The sequence below is a fragment of the Abramis brama genome, assembly GCF_963993115.1.
Source record: "Abramis brama genome assembly, chromosome: 15".
NCBI lineage: Eukaryota > Metazoa > Chordata > Actinopteri > Cypriniformes > Leuciscidae > Abramis > Abramis brama.
Genome location: NC_139977.1, coordinates 25,081,398 through 25,095,768, shown reverse-complemented (window position 1 = coordinate 25,095,768; position 14,371 = coordinate 25,081,398). Strand labels below are relative to the sequence as shown.

At 37.6% G+C, this 14,371-nt stretch overlaps 1 protein-coding gene across 1 annotated transcript in view; it reads right to left on the bottom strand.

The window, feature by feature from the left end:
* The window catches only part of LOC311097019 (uncharacterized protein), a gene marked incomplete at both ends in the record, with an annotated part of 37,044 nt that overhangs the window by 3,133 nt on the left and 19,540 nt on the right, over positions 1-14,371 (bottom strand). Inside the window, 22 exons of the mRNA XM_084136486.1 lie at positions 184-237; positions 768-812; positions 2,891-2,944; positions 3,053-3,097; positions 3,621-3,674; positions 3,783-3,890; positions 4,004-4,057; positions 4,139-4,183; positions 4,351-4,404; positions 5,354-5,398; positions 5,481-5,534; positions 5,702-5,776; positions 5,917-5,970; positions 6,109-6,153; positions 6,375-6,428; positions 6,555-6,608; positions 6,792-6,899; positions 8,504-8,557; positions 8,771-8,824; positions 8,910-8,948; positions 10,867-10,986; positions 13,091-13,135. Coding sequence (XP_083992612.1) covers positions 184-237; positions 768-812; positions 2,891-2,944; positions 3,053-3,097; positions 3,621-3,674; positions 3,783-3,890; positions 4,004-4,057; positions 4,139-4,183; positions 4,351-4,404; positions 5,354-5,398; positions 5,481-5,534; positions 5,702-5,776; positions 5,917-5,970; positions 6,109-6,153; positions 6,375-6,428; positions 6,555-6,608; positions 6,792-6,899; positions 8,504-8,557; positions 8,771-8,824; positions 8,910-8,948; positions 10,867-10,986; positions 13,091-13,135 — 1,314 coding nt within the window. The remainder of the gene's footprint in view (positions 1-183; positions 238-767; positions 813-2,890; positions 2,945-3,052; positions 3,098-3,620; positions 3,675-3,782; positions 3,891-4,003; positions 4,058-4,138; positions 4,184-4,350; positions 4,405-5,353; positions 5,399-5,480; positions 5,535-5,701; positions 5,777-5,916; positions 5,971-6,108; positions 6,154-6,374; positions 6,429-6,554; positions 6,609-6,791; positions 6,900-8,503; positions 8,558-8,770; positions 8,825-8,909; positions 8,949-10,866; positions 10,987-13,090; positions 13,136-14,371) is intronic.

Sequence of the window (14,371 nt, the reverse complement as noted above, 5' to 3'; positions counted from 1 at the left end):
ATAGGGGTCAGGAGGGTGTCTGTCTTGCAAGCAGGGGAATTTTTTTTTCTATTATGCTGACATTTTGTCATCATTCTTGTGCTTACAAATAAGCTATTCAGCTTCAGGCACAGCAGACTAGTAAACTCTGAAGTGATTTAAAGACGTGTGTGGAAATGACAGAGAATAGAGAAGAAAACTCACCATAGATCCTGGGGGTCCATCCTGACCAGGTTCTCCAGGAATGCCTTGCAATCCCTGAGGTTTGAGAAACCAACCAAGAACTTACAAGCCTGTGTGTTCATGTGTGTACCAGTGTTTCTGCTACCACCACTGACCATCACTCTTCTTGCCTACTGCATTTTACTGGAGTCATTTATAGCTGGTAGGGTGCAAATTAAACTTTGACAAGCTGCACATAACACTGGTGCCCACTAAATTCCTGGAAAGGCTGTCTTTGTTTGAGTAACCTCTTTATGATTCATAAAAGGCATAGCCCATCCTCTATAAAATGTGATCATCGCTTTTTTATTTGATCAGCACTGGGAACTCAGTCTGCTGGATTCATGACAACAATCTGCATTATAGAGCTCCATTCACTGCCAAAAACAGCTCATTAATGGTAAATAAAGTCTGTTAGAGGTGCTCAATATGAAAGCTTAGCAGTGATAAGTAAATAAACAGTTTCTGCCCAGTATCTAAAGACTACATTAATGACTTTATAAATGCCAATATAGACTTTAAAACCAATCGTAGGTGGGATATTACATAAAGAGTTTTGAACCCACCGTTAGTCCTTTACTTCCTGCATTACCCACAAGGCCTTGCAGTCCCTGGAGCACAAGAAAGAACAATGAGAATGAATTTTAACTTTTTACAGTCTCTGTTGAAGTACCTGTTTATTCTTACTAGAACCTTTATTGAGCTATTTATAGTAACTGTAACAATAGACGAATGTATCTGTATTTATTATAATACTCTATTCTACTACTAAATTCCAGTACCCTCCTTCCGAAATACAAAATGTGCTGTGATTGGTTAGATGGCCCAGTGTGTCGTGATTGGCACAGCTTAGCTCATGTTCGGGAAATGTCCCGCCCCTCCATAACTGCGAGTTCTTCTGTAGTGTAAATATTAATGATGGCGTGAACTTCAAACCAATCCGAGCGCAATTCAGACCCTGACAATGTTAACGAACAAGAGGATCGTGCAGAAGGGATTTCATGCACAGACTTTGCAAGCATGGATTTTATGTTGTGGTATGTTTTTGTAATTTTCTTATAAATTATAGATACGATGTTATCTACCCTTTAATCGTGATATTTGTCGGAAAACTAAGATAATACAAACAGTAATCGATCACTAAACCATGGTTAATTTTTTTAATTCTTACAAAAGCGAGAGCTTACAAAAGCTACAATAAACAAGCTGTTCTCCATAAAATGTGCAGCGCACAGATAAACGCTTGGGTTTTAATGTTCAGGAACAGTGTTAAAAATAAGTTAACCACTCTAAGTTCGTCAGCATTAGGAAAGTCAAAGTTTTGGAAATGTTGTGGGAAAAAAAACAGCTTCTCTTTGACAAAGCTGTCTTCTGACACTGTCTTCTCTAATGCAGCTCAACCAGGCCGCGCCCCCTTTTTTTGTGTATTCCTTGAGCAGATATTATTTAAATGAGGAACATTATGGGCCCTATTTTAACGATCTGAAACGCAAGTATCATGCGTGAAACGCGTGGGCGCTGTTGCTATTATACTGGCGGGATAAATTACTCTTGCGCCCGACGCAAATCTAAAATGGGTTGGTCTGAAGTAGCTACATTACTCATAGGTGTGGTTTGGGCGTAACGTGAAATAAACCAATCAGAGCGACATCTCACATTCCCTTTAAGAGCAGGCGCGCTTGTTCCATGGCGGATTGCTATTATAACGGCAGATTTGCCAGGCACACGCCAGGAGCGGTTCACAGCCGAGGAGACCGACGTTCTCGTCAGGGCCGTAATATTCTCGCCAGGGCCGACAGAGAAGTGATATTGTATGGGGATGGGAGAAACCCACCCAAATTAGCTTCGGTTAAACAGGCGTATAATAATTTGGGTAAATGTGTAAGCTAGATTTACAGTATGCCTATTTTTTCACATCTTCATGGACACAACAATGATTTCCCTCGTGTGTTAATATTTTTCCTTGTAATAATGTATGATTTGCAAACATTAAAACTGCTGCTTCTGTGTAGATGAGAGAATCAAAGTGCATGCGCGTTGTGCACACGCTACATTGATTATGGCCAAGTATGCGCCCTTAAAATAGCATATGAATAACATGCACAACTGGCGGAATTGTTTTCTAAACCTGCAAAATAGCATCAGGGAACGTTTGCGCTGGAACACGCCTCCTCTTTGCGCTGAACCGCCCCCGGGAGCGCAAGTTCATTTCCTAGTTTACCGGCGTGCGTCTGTGGAGGGAAAAGTCCGCTGTGCGCGGATGCAAAATAGGAATGATACATGCGTCTGTGTACAAAGTCAATTGCGCTGGGTGCAAAATAGGGCCCTATGACTTTAAGATCCGGAAAAATTGCATTGTAGTACAAACGAGCCGTTCATTGTGGTTCTTGAAAAGGGGATTCTGTTAAATATCAAAATATCTCCCTTTGGAGTGGACTTTGAGCTTTGTACCCTTGCAGATCTTTTTTATGCTCAAACAGCAATATTACACACTAACTAAAGTTGAAAAAGTGGAAAAGCATAATAGGACCCCTTTAAGACTAGAATAAAGTCTACAATTAGAAACCATAATATAATGTTTTCATAATATAATGTAGCCTTCTTGCTTTTATATATTTTTAATTGAAGTAAAGATGCATCAACGATATCTTTTTACAGTTATCATGGTATTAGAATATAGAATGGGAACCTGTGTACCAGGCTTTCCTTCAGCTCCAACAGGTCCAGGTGGGCCAGGTAAACCCTGCAATAAACACCATCAACACTGACATCATCAACATTCTACACAGAAGATTGATAATGGGGAGGTAAGGATTTCCATTACTCTCAGCTTTTGTGTATGGACACTTACAGGAAGTCCAGGCATGCCACTGTGACCCCTCTGCCCTGTTCGTCCCTGAAAATGTATTGAGACTTCATTAAATACAATATCAAACAGGTTTTTTTTTTTCTATTTGTAATACTTTAAAGCTTATGACCATAATACACTACCATTCAAATATTTTGGGTCAGTAGGATTCTTATGCTCACTGCATTTATTTGACAAAAAAATACAGTAAAAAAAGTCATATTGTGAAATATTATTACAATTTAAAAGAACTGTTTTCTATTTTAATATATTTTAAAATATAATTTACTACTATAATACAGCTGAATTTTCAGCATAATTACTTCAGTGTTCAGAGTCACATGATCATTAGTATTAAATTATGTAAAAAAAATCTTACTGACCTCAATCTTACATGGCAGTGTATATGATAATATACCATAAAGTGTATAACCTTTAGGCCTCTAGGACCAGGCTTTCCAGGAAGGCCTTCAGGACCTCTGCTCCCCTTCAGTAAAATGGACATTTCACATTAGTAATGAAGAATATTACACTGTAAATCTTAATGCCTATAGTACAGAGCAACTCTGACCTTTGACCCCTCCTTGCCCACTTTGCCATGCGGACCAGCCTCTCCATCCTCTCCCTATGTGTGAGAGGAAATTGTGTTATGACTCTTAAGACTAATTGTGGACCGGCAAACAAACTAAAAGCAAATGTGATATAAGTGAAGCAATAATAGTGTAACTCATACCTGAATACCCAGTAGTCCTGGCAGACCTCTGATGCCTGGGAAACCAGGAAAGCCCATTGGTCCCTGCTCACCTTGAATGCCCGGAACCCCTGGGGCTCCTCTAGCACCCTGGGAGGAAAATAAAATTTTCAACAAGTGACATCTGTTATCATGAGGGTAACAACCTAGAACAATGTGCAATGTAGACTGTATATATACTTTAATTCAGATTTAAAGTTTACTTTGTTTCCTTTAGGTCCAAAGTCTCCCTGGTCTCCATCAGGTCCTCTGTTACCCTTAAAGACAGTAAAGCTATTAGAGCCAAAATAAAAACTCAAGAGTAGAGACAGGTTAAAATAGAGATAGCATGAGCTTACTTTGATACCAGTAAAACCTTTTGGACCTTGTGTTCCTAGTACACCCTTAAATGAAGAAAACACAAGTAAGATTAACCAGTACATGTAAGAAACAGGACATTACATTCGTTACATTTGAATGACACAATTACAACAAATACATTGGGATATATTTTATATGCGTATATATGTTTTATATGTGTATTTTTGTAAATGGGATGAGTGGCTTTTACCATTATTCCTTCAAATCCTGGCTCCCCTCTGAGGCCCATTGGCCCTGCAGGTCCCTGTAAATGAACAGGGATAAGAAGGTAGACTAGCATTCAAAACTTTGTTTTTAAAATAAATTAATATTTTTATTCAGCAAGGACGCATTAAATTTAACACAAGTGACAGTGAATACATTTATAATGTTACAAAATATATATATTTTAAATAAATGCTGTTATTTTAATTTTATATTCATCATGGTTCCCTGTTTTCAACGTTGATAATAATAGGAAATGTTTCTTGAGCACCAAATCAGCATATTATAATGATTTCTGAAGGATCATGTGACACTGAAGACTGGAGTAATGATGCTGAAAATTCAGCTTTGCATCACAGGAATAAATTAAATAAATTAAAAGTTATTTTTTAGAGTGAAATAATATTTCACAATATTTATATAGTTTTTACTATATTTCTGATCAAATAAATGCAGCCTTGGTGAGCATAAGATAAATCTTATCGACCTCAAATTTTGAACAGTAGTGGATGTGTTCAGATTAAGTATCATGGTAGAATGTTTAACAGCATGAAGGCCTGATCATTACTGAGTTAGGAAGATTAAAGAAATTTAAAGAAAGATCTTTCAAAAAGTGCTTACCGGCTCTCCTTTAGGACCAGGAAAACCCTCCCGCCCTGACAGCCCCTAGTGAAGAAACATATGAATGCAATAATATGGATCACGTTCAAGTAAAATATTGTTTGACAGAGCCTGTCACAGGCTAGTCACTTAGTATGCATATATTAGCATGCAGATCCCTAAAATAACCTCCAAGACTACCATCTCTTTATTCAATCAATTAGATTCATATAGTAGACAATTTATATAAGACATTCACCTGTGGACCCCTTTGCCCTGAAGGACCGATCTGTCCCTCTAATCCCTGGGGACCCTAATAAATGACATATATGTTATGTAGAGGTCATTTATCAGAAACATTACACTGTCCCAAATAATAAATAGCATACCTGTGGCCCCGGAAGACCAACAGCTCCTGGAGGTCCAGGCTCCCCCTAGAAAATATAACAAAAATTGTTAGTATGTCACGGATTGACATAATTGAGTGGAACAGTATGAAACAGCCTAAACACTTACACGTGACCCATTAGGCCCCTGGGCACCAACCACACCTGTCCAACCAGGAGCTCCCTGCAAACATTTAAATAAACTGAGATTGAAAGAAAATGGACAAATAATACAAGAAAAGTAAGATAAAATACAGTGTAATGAAAAGGAAAGTAATTTATTTTTAAACAGGAAGCATATAATGTAGTGTCAATGCAATGGTGGTTTAGTCAATACATACTGAGTCACACCATCAGTTTGTGATATTCTGTATTACTCACAGGTGCACCTGGAAGACCTGGGGGTCCACCCATCCCATCATCCCCCTGTAAACAGTAACATTAACAGATAATTATAACTAGATTAAGATTAACTAGACTAGGTCCTCATGTTATATATACACTTGTGCATTTGATAAACAAATGTTGAGCATTTAGTTCATTATAATCATTTTGTCTTCACTTACATCTGGCCCTGGATGCCCTTCAGGGCCCTCCATCCCTCTCATGCCTTGTGGACCCTGAAGGATAATTAAAATACAATTATAACTATGTACATTAAAATGACAAAGCCAGATGTAATTAAAGAATCAGTCTTGATTATTCTGTTCATTCATAGCTACAACGAATGTTGCTGCAGTCATAATTAGATGACTTACAGGAGAGCCGACAGGACCAGGAGGGCCAGGTGTTCCTTTTGAGCCCTGTAAATGTGAACCACGGGTTAAATATGTTCATAAACACTTAAAATTACCAAACACTGTTCCCAGAATGATGCAACTGTAGATTATAAAAATACATAATAAATGAAGTGTCTGTTTAATAGTTCTTTGCTTGACCACTAGATGGCGATATATACAAACAATGCACCCTATAAAATAGGGTGCTTGAATTTATATTGACTATTGGTTTAATGATGGCTTACTTTCTCACCGGCTTTTCCCATATCTCCACATGGACCCTCTGGTCCAATACTGCCCTGCAAAAACATGTATAGTGTTAGTCCTTGGGGTAAAAAAGGTGCCGTGTTGAAGGGAATAAATGATAGTTCACCATGGGATTTGAACCTACAACATTTTAGTGACCAGCCTCAATTTTGTCTCACCTCCTCTCCTTTTTCTCCTGGTGAGCCTGATTCACCTTTATAGCCTAGAGGACCCTGTGTTTTAGAATTTAAAACTGAATTTTAAAACGGTTGTGTTAACAGGAATCAGGAAACATCACACAAATTAAAACACTTATAGGTCAGGATACTAAAATAAATTGCTTATTTCTGCCAAAATGAAGCAGTCTGGATCAGAGTCATTTGTGTATGGTGTAAGATGTAACATGGTTACTTGACCTTTGGTCCTGGAATTCCTGGAGACCCCTGAGGCCCGTCCAGTCCGTTTTCCCCATCCTTTCCAAAGACTCCTGCTCTTCCAACCACACCATTTGGTCCACGGTCACCCTTCAAAATAGCACAGATTAAATTATTATAAAAGAAGGAAAAGTATATGAGAATCATAATAGCATGAACTAATACTGTAACTGTGGCTATATAATGTAATGTCTAAAACTTTCAGTGCTGGTTGCTTATAGTAGATCTACAGGTACTAAATTTACTTTTGGAGGATGTGCAGATGGATGCTATACATGTTGGTTTTCTGACCTACAGTTAAATTACATCTAAATATATCAGAATGGTGAAGTGATTTAAAAGTAATATAAAGTGATAGTTTCATGTTAATGTGAACATAGTTGATAATGTCTTGTGAATACAAATAGGCAGGAATTAAAATCAGGTATAAGTCAAAATATCTAGTCTGTGCATTAGGCCTTGCAATGTAAATGCATCCAAAGAAACCTGGGATTGATTTCCTGACCTTAGCTGATGGATTTGATTAATATGATATTTTATTCAGGAGCAGGAACACCACCTGGAGGCATTCATCAGAACCTGTGTGGTGAGAAGCGGTATGTGCAAGCTTGTCTGTCTGTCTGTCTGTCTGTCTGTCTGTCTGTCTGTCTATCTATCTATCTACTCCTTCCCATAGCAGTGCACTCTACTTCATTAAATGTTACCAGAAGCTCAGTTTAGCAATGATTCATGGGCATGGGCTTTGGGAAGTGACATGTCAGTCACAAACCGCAATGGGGAATGCAGATACAAGGGCCTTTGTTTACATCTGTGGTTAAATCTCAACAATGATTGGGTGGGGTAGTGTGTGTAATAACTCCCACGCAGTTCAATAAAAAGGCAGCTAATTAATTGCCACTAATTTGAGGTGACATGATGTCTTGCTCTGACAAAAAAAGCAAATATTAGTCTATTTACAAATACAGCACTCTTGACAGACTGTCGTATTTTTGTTATTACGAATACGATAAGATCATGTGATGGATTTTTTAATTAATCATAACTAACATTTATTTTTCTTGCAGGATTAACAATTATATGCTTTTGAAACCTAAATGTTTCCAAACACTTCGGTCAAAGTCACTCAGTCAGTGTGTGTTAGTGAATCATCTCAGAATATAACAAAAGGGAAAATGAAACCAGACTTAAAAATATAAACTCATGACTTTGAGTAACAAAGTGAAGTAAATCAAGAAAACAGAGTTTGCTTCTACCTAGTAACAGAAGGGTTTGCTGAATTATGCATATGAAGAACCAATCATATTGGAGAAAACGTATGTAATGAATCATGTCACCTTTGCTATGCTCCTATTCTATAAAAAACTGTATTATTTTTTGCTGGTGGGATTCTCTCTGAAATTGGTCTGAGATCCTCCAGCGGTGATTAAAGCATATTCAAAGGCATTGTCTGGAGTCTGTTTAGTTATTGCTGTGCAGCAAGTTAGTGGAGCACTAGATCTTATTTCCCAAGTGATAGTGTTCATAGGGGTCAAGACATTAACAGGGGTCAGGACGTTAATCGAAGTTAACAGTGAAGGTTAATAGTTTTACAATAGCAGAAGGGATGCTTGCCATAACTCACACCACTGATAAAAATAATGCTTGCCTTAGTAAGGACCACTAAAAATGAGAATGATTGCACTATAGGATATTACCATGTCTCCCATTCGTCCTGGACGGCCTCGTTCACCTGGCTCCCCAGGTGGCCCCTAGTAGAAAAGAGAGAGAGAGAGTGAGAGAGAGTGAGAGAGAGTGAGAGAGAGAGAGAGTGAGAGAGAGAGAGAGAGAGAGAGAATGATTTAGCAGAGCAGGTGTTGTCATCTGAGATCAGGAAGTACTGAGCTACATAACACAGGTGTCACTAAACCTCATCAAAGTCTAATTAAAGCAGCTGGTACACACACAGACAGGATCTGCCTCACCTGCCACCCAGGTTTTCCCATCTCTCCTTCCGGACCAGGCAGACCTTGCACTCTCTACAAGCTCACAGGAAATAGAACAGTGTCAGGGATATTCCATGTTCAGAAACATAAATCACACAAACATGTGCTGTATACTTACAGGCCAGCCTGCAAGGAGAAGCTGGAAGAACGATGTTTGCTGGAGGAGAGAGTGAGAGAAAAATATTTCATTGATTTGAGCCATCACAAGACTATCCATGTTTATAACATCTTCCAAATCACTGCTGATATTAAAGCATTATCTGATAACCTGTAAAGCTAAACCTCCTAAGAAATGTGTCTGATTTGTAGGGCTACACAGTATTAAGAAACAATGACATTGCAATATTTAGTTTTTCTACAATATATATTGCAATATGAAAACATATATGTAATTCATGCAAGTCACTAGATTACCTGAATAGCTATAGTTGAAAATAACTAATTATTATAGAAGGGGAGTGCATCTGCATAGATAAAAAATAAATAAAAAAATCCTTCTTTTAAACATGAAACATCCTTTTAGGGTAGAACAATATGGGAAAATAGGAAAAAAATGTGTTCACACTTGGATATACTCTTTATGTAACTGTCACCAGCTGGAGTGCCTTTGAGAGCCACCAGAGGCCACTCCACACTAGACTGTGATCACTCCTTCAAACATTACATTTCCCATAACGCACTGCCCGGACTCATCAGCACTCATCTCTTTCACCTGTTTCTCATCACCTTGTTTCACTCACACCATAAATACCTGGTTTTCACATTCACTCATCGTGAAGTCTTGTTGTACTGTTAGTCTGTATTTCTGAGCGTTTTTCCCGTGTTTGTTTCCTGTTTTTGACCCTGGACTGTTTATCGTTTCTGACTCTGTTCTGCCTGCCCCTATCTGGATTGTTTATTGCTGCCTGACCACTGCCTGTTTACTGGATTACGAGTTTGGATTACCCTTATTTAATAAAGCTGTGTTTGGATCAATCTTCGTGTCTCGGAGCATTCATAACACTTTACATGAACCAACTCAAGCCTCTTTAAGTAACCATAAAGTAAACAGACTTCAGACTTGAGTTCCACTTGAGGTTTTCAACATTCCCACTGTTTTTTAAATGCAGTTATGTTTTTAATTAAAATCACACCTTTCACGATTTTACTATTGCAAATCGAAATGCAAATACTATATTGACAATCAATATCAAGATATGGCATTAGTATTGATTCTATTTCAATGTATTGTGCAGCCCTACTAATCGAGGTCAGGAGAATTCAAAACCACCCTAATTATACTCCGCTTCCTTGGGCAGAATAATTGGTGAGTCATTCAGACAACCCACAAATTAGCCAATTTTCTAAATATTTTTTTTTTCTCATTCCTAGTCTATTCTTGAAGCTTTCCACTTCATTACTCTGAGGAGTCATTTTAATGAAGACAAAAGCCATAGCCATGCTATTCTGGTCTTACTAAAGCTTTACATTTTCATCCAACCAGACTCTAGACTTAAAAGCTGCCCTGTAAACTACAAAGGCATTCACAAAGGCAGCATCTTGCACACAGGACACGGATACCAAAATAAGCTACGAGGTCACAGGCTGCTTTTAATTACACCACGCTTGGCAGAGGTTTCGGTTATCACAAAGGAGATGCGTTCGGAGATACAGAGCTGGAAACCGACATGAAGGGTGAGACTGATTGATAGTGTTGAGGTAACCTTGTTCTGGGCTTGAGCAAAGTGGATATCCCTCCTGCTTTTCCCTTCGGTTACAGGAACAACTTATGACCTAATGTGCCAGTAAGAGAAAAAAAAAAAGCCCTTGCCCTCAGCTGGATTGCTGGATGTGCAGTGCGGGACGGTTCAAAGGCTGTAGGAAACAAATACCCCATTACAGCAACAAGAGAGAATTCCTTCCTCTTTCTCTCTCTTTCTCTGAGGGCATCTTTATTCAATCACGGCTGTGGTGCTCCTCTGAGCTATTACACAAGATACAGCTGTGCGCTGACAGCCACTTTAAAGGGATGAGGAATGAAGACAGGGAGACCTGTAAAAGAAGAAACCGAGAAAAAGAAAGAAGAGAAAACTCACCTGAAACGCAGCCCATTCTTCAGGTGTGTTTCTCCACAGGTAGAATGTGGGCAGCCCAGGTGGCCCAGGAGGTCCTGGGAATCCACGGCGACCTAGACGGCCCCTAAGCCCAATGGCACCCTAGAAAACATCACAAGAATAAGGAGGACTGAACAATTCCTCAGAACACAGCCCAGAAAAGACACCACCAGATAACTGATAAATTACTTCATTTGTCTCTCAAGTTATAATAAAATTTTATTTTCCAGATGTAAATACAAGTGCCTGCAATTACACTACTTAACTTAAAACTTCATGGCCTGGTTTCACAGACAGGAATTAGATTAAGCCAGAATTAGGCCTTTTACAGTACAATTAGGACATTTAAGTAGCTTTTATAAACATGCCTTAGAAAAAAATATATTACTGGTGTGCATCTTGAGACAAAACAATGGCACTGACATATGATGATTAAGATATGTCAGTGCAAGCTGCTTTCAGTTAAAACAGTTCAAACATGCATTTTAAAGGCTTAAGCCTTGTCTGTGAAATTGGGGGCAAAAGTTTAGGGTCAATAAGAGGTCAATAAGATTTTTTATTTTGAAAGAAATTAATATTTTTATTCAGGGAGGATGCATAAAGCTGATCAAAAGTAACAGTAAAGACACTTATAATGTTACATACGATTTCTATTTCTCATAAACATGAAAAAAAGGATCATGATGTCCACAAAAATATGAAAGGTGTGGTTGATTATGAATTCACTTTTCTAACTTTAGTTAGTGTGTAATGTTGCTGTTTGAGCATAAACAACATCTGCAAAGTTACAACGCTCAACGTTCAAAGCAAAGGGAGATATTTTCTTTTAAAGAAATCGCTTTTTAAGGACTACAACAAACAGCTGGTAGGGACTACACAACATTCCTCCCGGGTTAGTGACAACATGAACCCTAAAATTTACATAAACACCACCCCCAGAACACAATTTATAGATTATCATGACAAAATATGCTAATCAATGACTAGAAGATAACTACACATAAGCTACATAAATTCATCAACAAACCATTCAGAAATGTCGTCTACATGTTGTCACTTCTTCATTAGTCTCTCCATCTTTCTGACTCTGGTTTGAACATAAAAGGCTAAAAGTTTTTGAAATTTTCAGTGCATGTCTGTGTGAGGTAAAAGGACACAAGCTCTTGAAGCTCCGCCCTCTGTGCCAGGAGCAGCAGCTCATTTGCATTTAAAGGGACAGACACAAAAACTGTGCATTTTGCTCACCCTCAAAAAGTGACAACTTTAACATGCTATATAAAAATATCTGTGGGGTATTTTGAGCTAAAACTTCACATACACACTCTGGGGACATCAAAGACTTATTTTACATTGTGAAAAGGGCATTATACCACCCCTTTAAGCAACTTTTTTCAACATTGATAATAATAAGAAATGTTACTTCAGAACCAAATCAGCATATTAGAATGATTTAAAAGGGTCATGTGACACTAAAGACTAGAGTAATAATGCCTGCTGAAAATTCAGCTTTGCAATAACGGGAATGTTTAAAATATATTAAAATAGAAAACAGTATTTATTTGCAGTAATATTACTGTAAATGCAGCCTTGATGGGCATACATGACTTCACACAGAACCCAAACTTATAAATGGTATTGTACGTAGTGTTAAAATGTTTGATAAACTTATCTTTTTGGTTTTGCATAAACAAAATGGTGCAATAGAACCCTTTTTGTCTTTGAACCAATGGTTATGACAATTAAAACATATTGCACAAGTTTACAGTGTAAAGATGACTATAGATCTTTAAAGAGATGTACGAAAGACTAGTCAGTTTGCAAATATTACAATTTCATTACTGTTGGTTTGGTTTTGAATGCATTCCAATGGGATAGGATATTTTTAAACTTTAAATGTTACATTTCTTACTATAAAGTGAACGAAGAAAAAGAAAAAGAATGAAATTGAAAGACATTTATTTATATGTGATTTTAAAGAAATACTGCATATTTGGCATTTGGACTTCTGTTTGGAGAGACTGAACATATAAGAAGTCTTTTGAAGTGACAAAGGTCATAAAAGGACACGAAGGGTCATCCGGTCATGACCAAAGGTACGTGAACTTTCCATGAACTTCAGTGGTGAAGCACTCTGACCTCAGCTTGCCTTCATTCATCCTGAAGACTTTGACTCATTTCTCATTAGTAAACACTCTGATTATCATACCTTATCACCTTTGGCTCCTGGAAAGCCAACACTGCCAGGACATCCCTGAGGAGGAAAGAAAGAAATATATGTAAATATACAAAGCCACAGTGTGAACAAAATAAAACATGCGGCTTTCATTTTTAACGGCAAGCAAGCTTGTTTAAATAAAAGGTTTATAGCTAGTGGAAACAAGTAAATAAGCAATAACAAACTGACAAACAATTTTTCTAGCTGTCTTGATCTGAACAAACAAAAAACAAACATTCAGAGTTCAGAGGTCAGACAAGTTAATAAAATCCATTAACTTCAGTGGCACTCTGACCAGGGTAATAAAAGCACATTGTTAAACTTAAACCTAACCTTTTAACCATCACAAAGACAGTCTAAAAGCTGACTTCCTGCAAGATGACATCTGGTTAGCAAGTTTCTTGCAACAAAAACATTCACATAGAGTACAAACTATTATCACAGAATGGCACTAAACCGTTTTTGAGTTTATTGTTATCTGAACACTAAAAGAAATTGATCTAGCCTCAAAAATAAATAAATAAATAAAATACTGGACCATTGTCACTGGACCAAAAGTAATATACTATTATAATATTTATTAAAATGTGGAATTAGCTTTTATTCTTATATTTCCAGTTCTCATTTTTATTTTAGTGTAAGTTTTAGTAATTGTGTAATGCTTTTGTCATTTTATTATTTTTTGCTTTATTTATTTATTAATTTTAGTTCTTCAACTTAACCTTATTTTATTTCAGCTAGTTGCAAAGGCATTCTATTTTTAGTTTTTCATCTAATATTTACATTTTAATAGTTTTAGCTAACAATATATCAACACTGCATTGCAGTACAGTATTTTAAACTCAAGTGAAGCAGTTCATAAACACTTGACCCCCACAGAAATGCAGGGTATGATAGTAATAAAGACGTGAAAAAGAGGGGTCTCTACTGTATTTTACTCTCAGGCAGTGAAGTGTGTCCTTAATGCTTTCAGCCAACTGGTATAAATCAAGCCTTCATGAACTAATGGAGGCATTTTACAGTGCCTGGGCCACTGGAGCTCAGACAGAAGCCTCCAGATGGCACCATCTCTGGGTTTACTCCAGTTATGCCCAGTCACTTGTAAAGCCAGGTGAACGTTGTATTTTGATTGGGTGATGCAGATGGGTTGTTCCTCCTACAGCCAATTTTAGAGAGCCGAATGAATCTGGTGGCCAGTGAGAAAAGCTGAAATATACATACAAAATCAAAGTCCTAATAATTCCCTTCTTTAATTTTTCCCTCTTGTGCTTT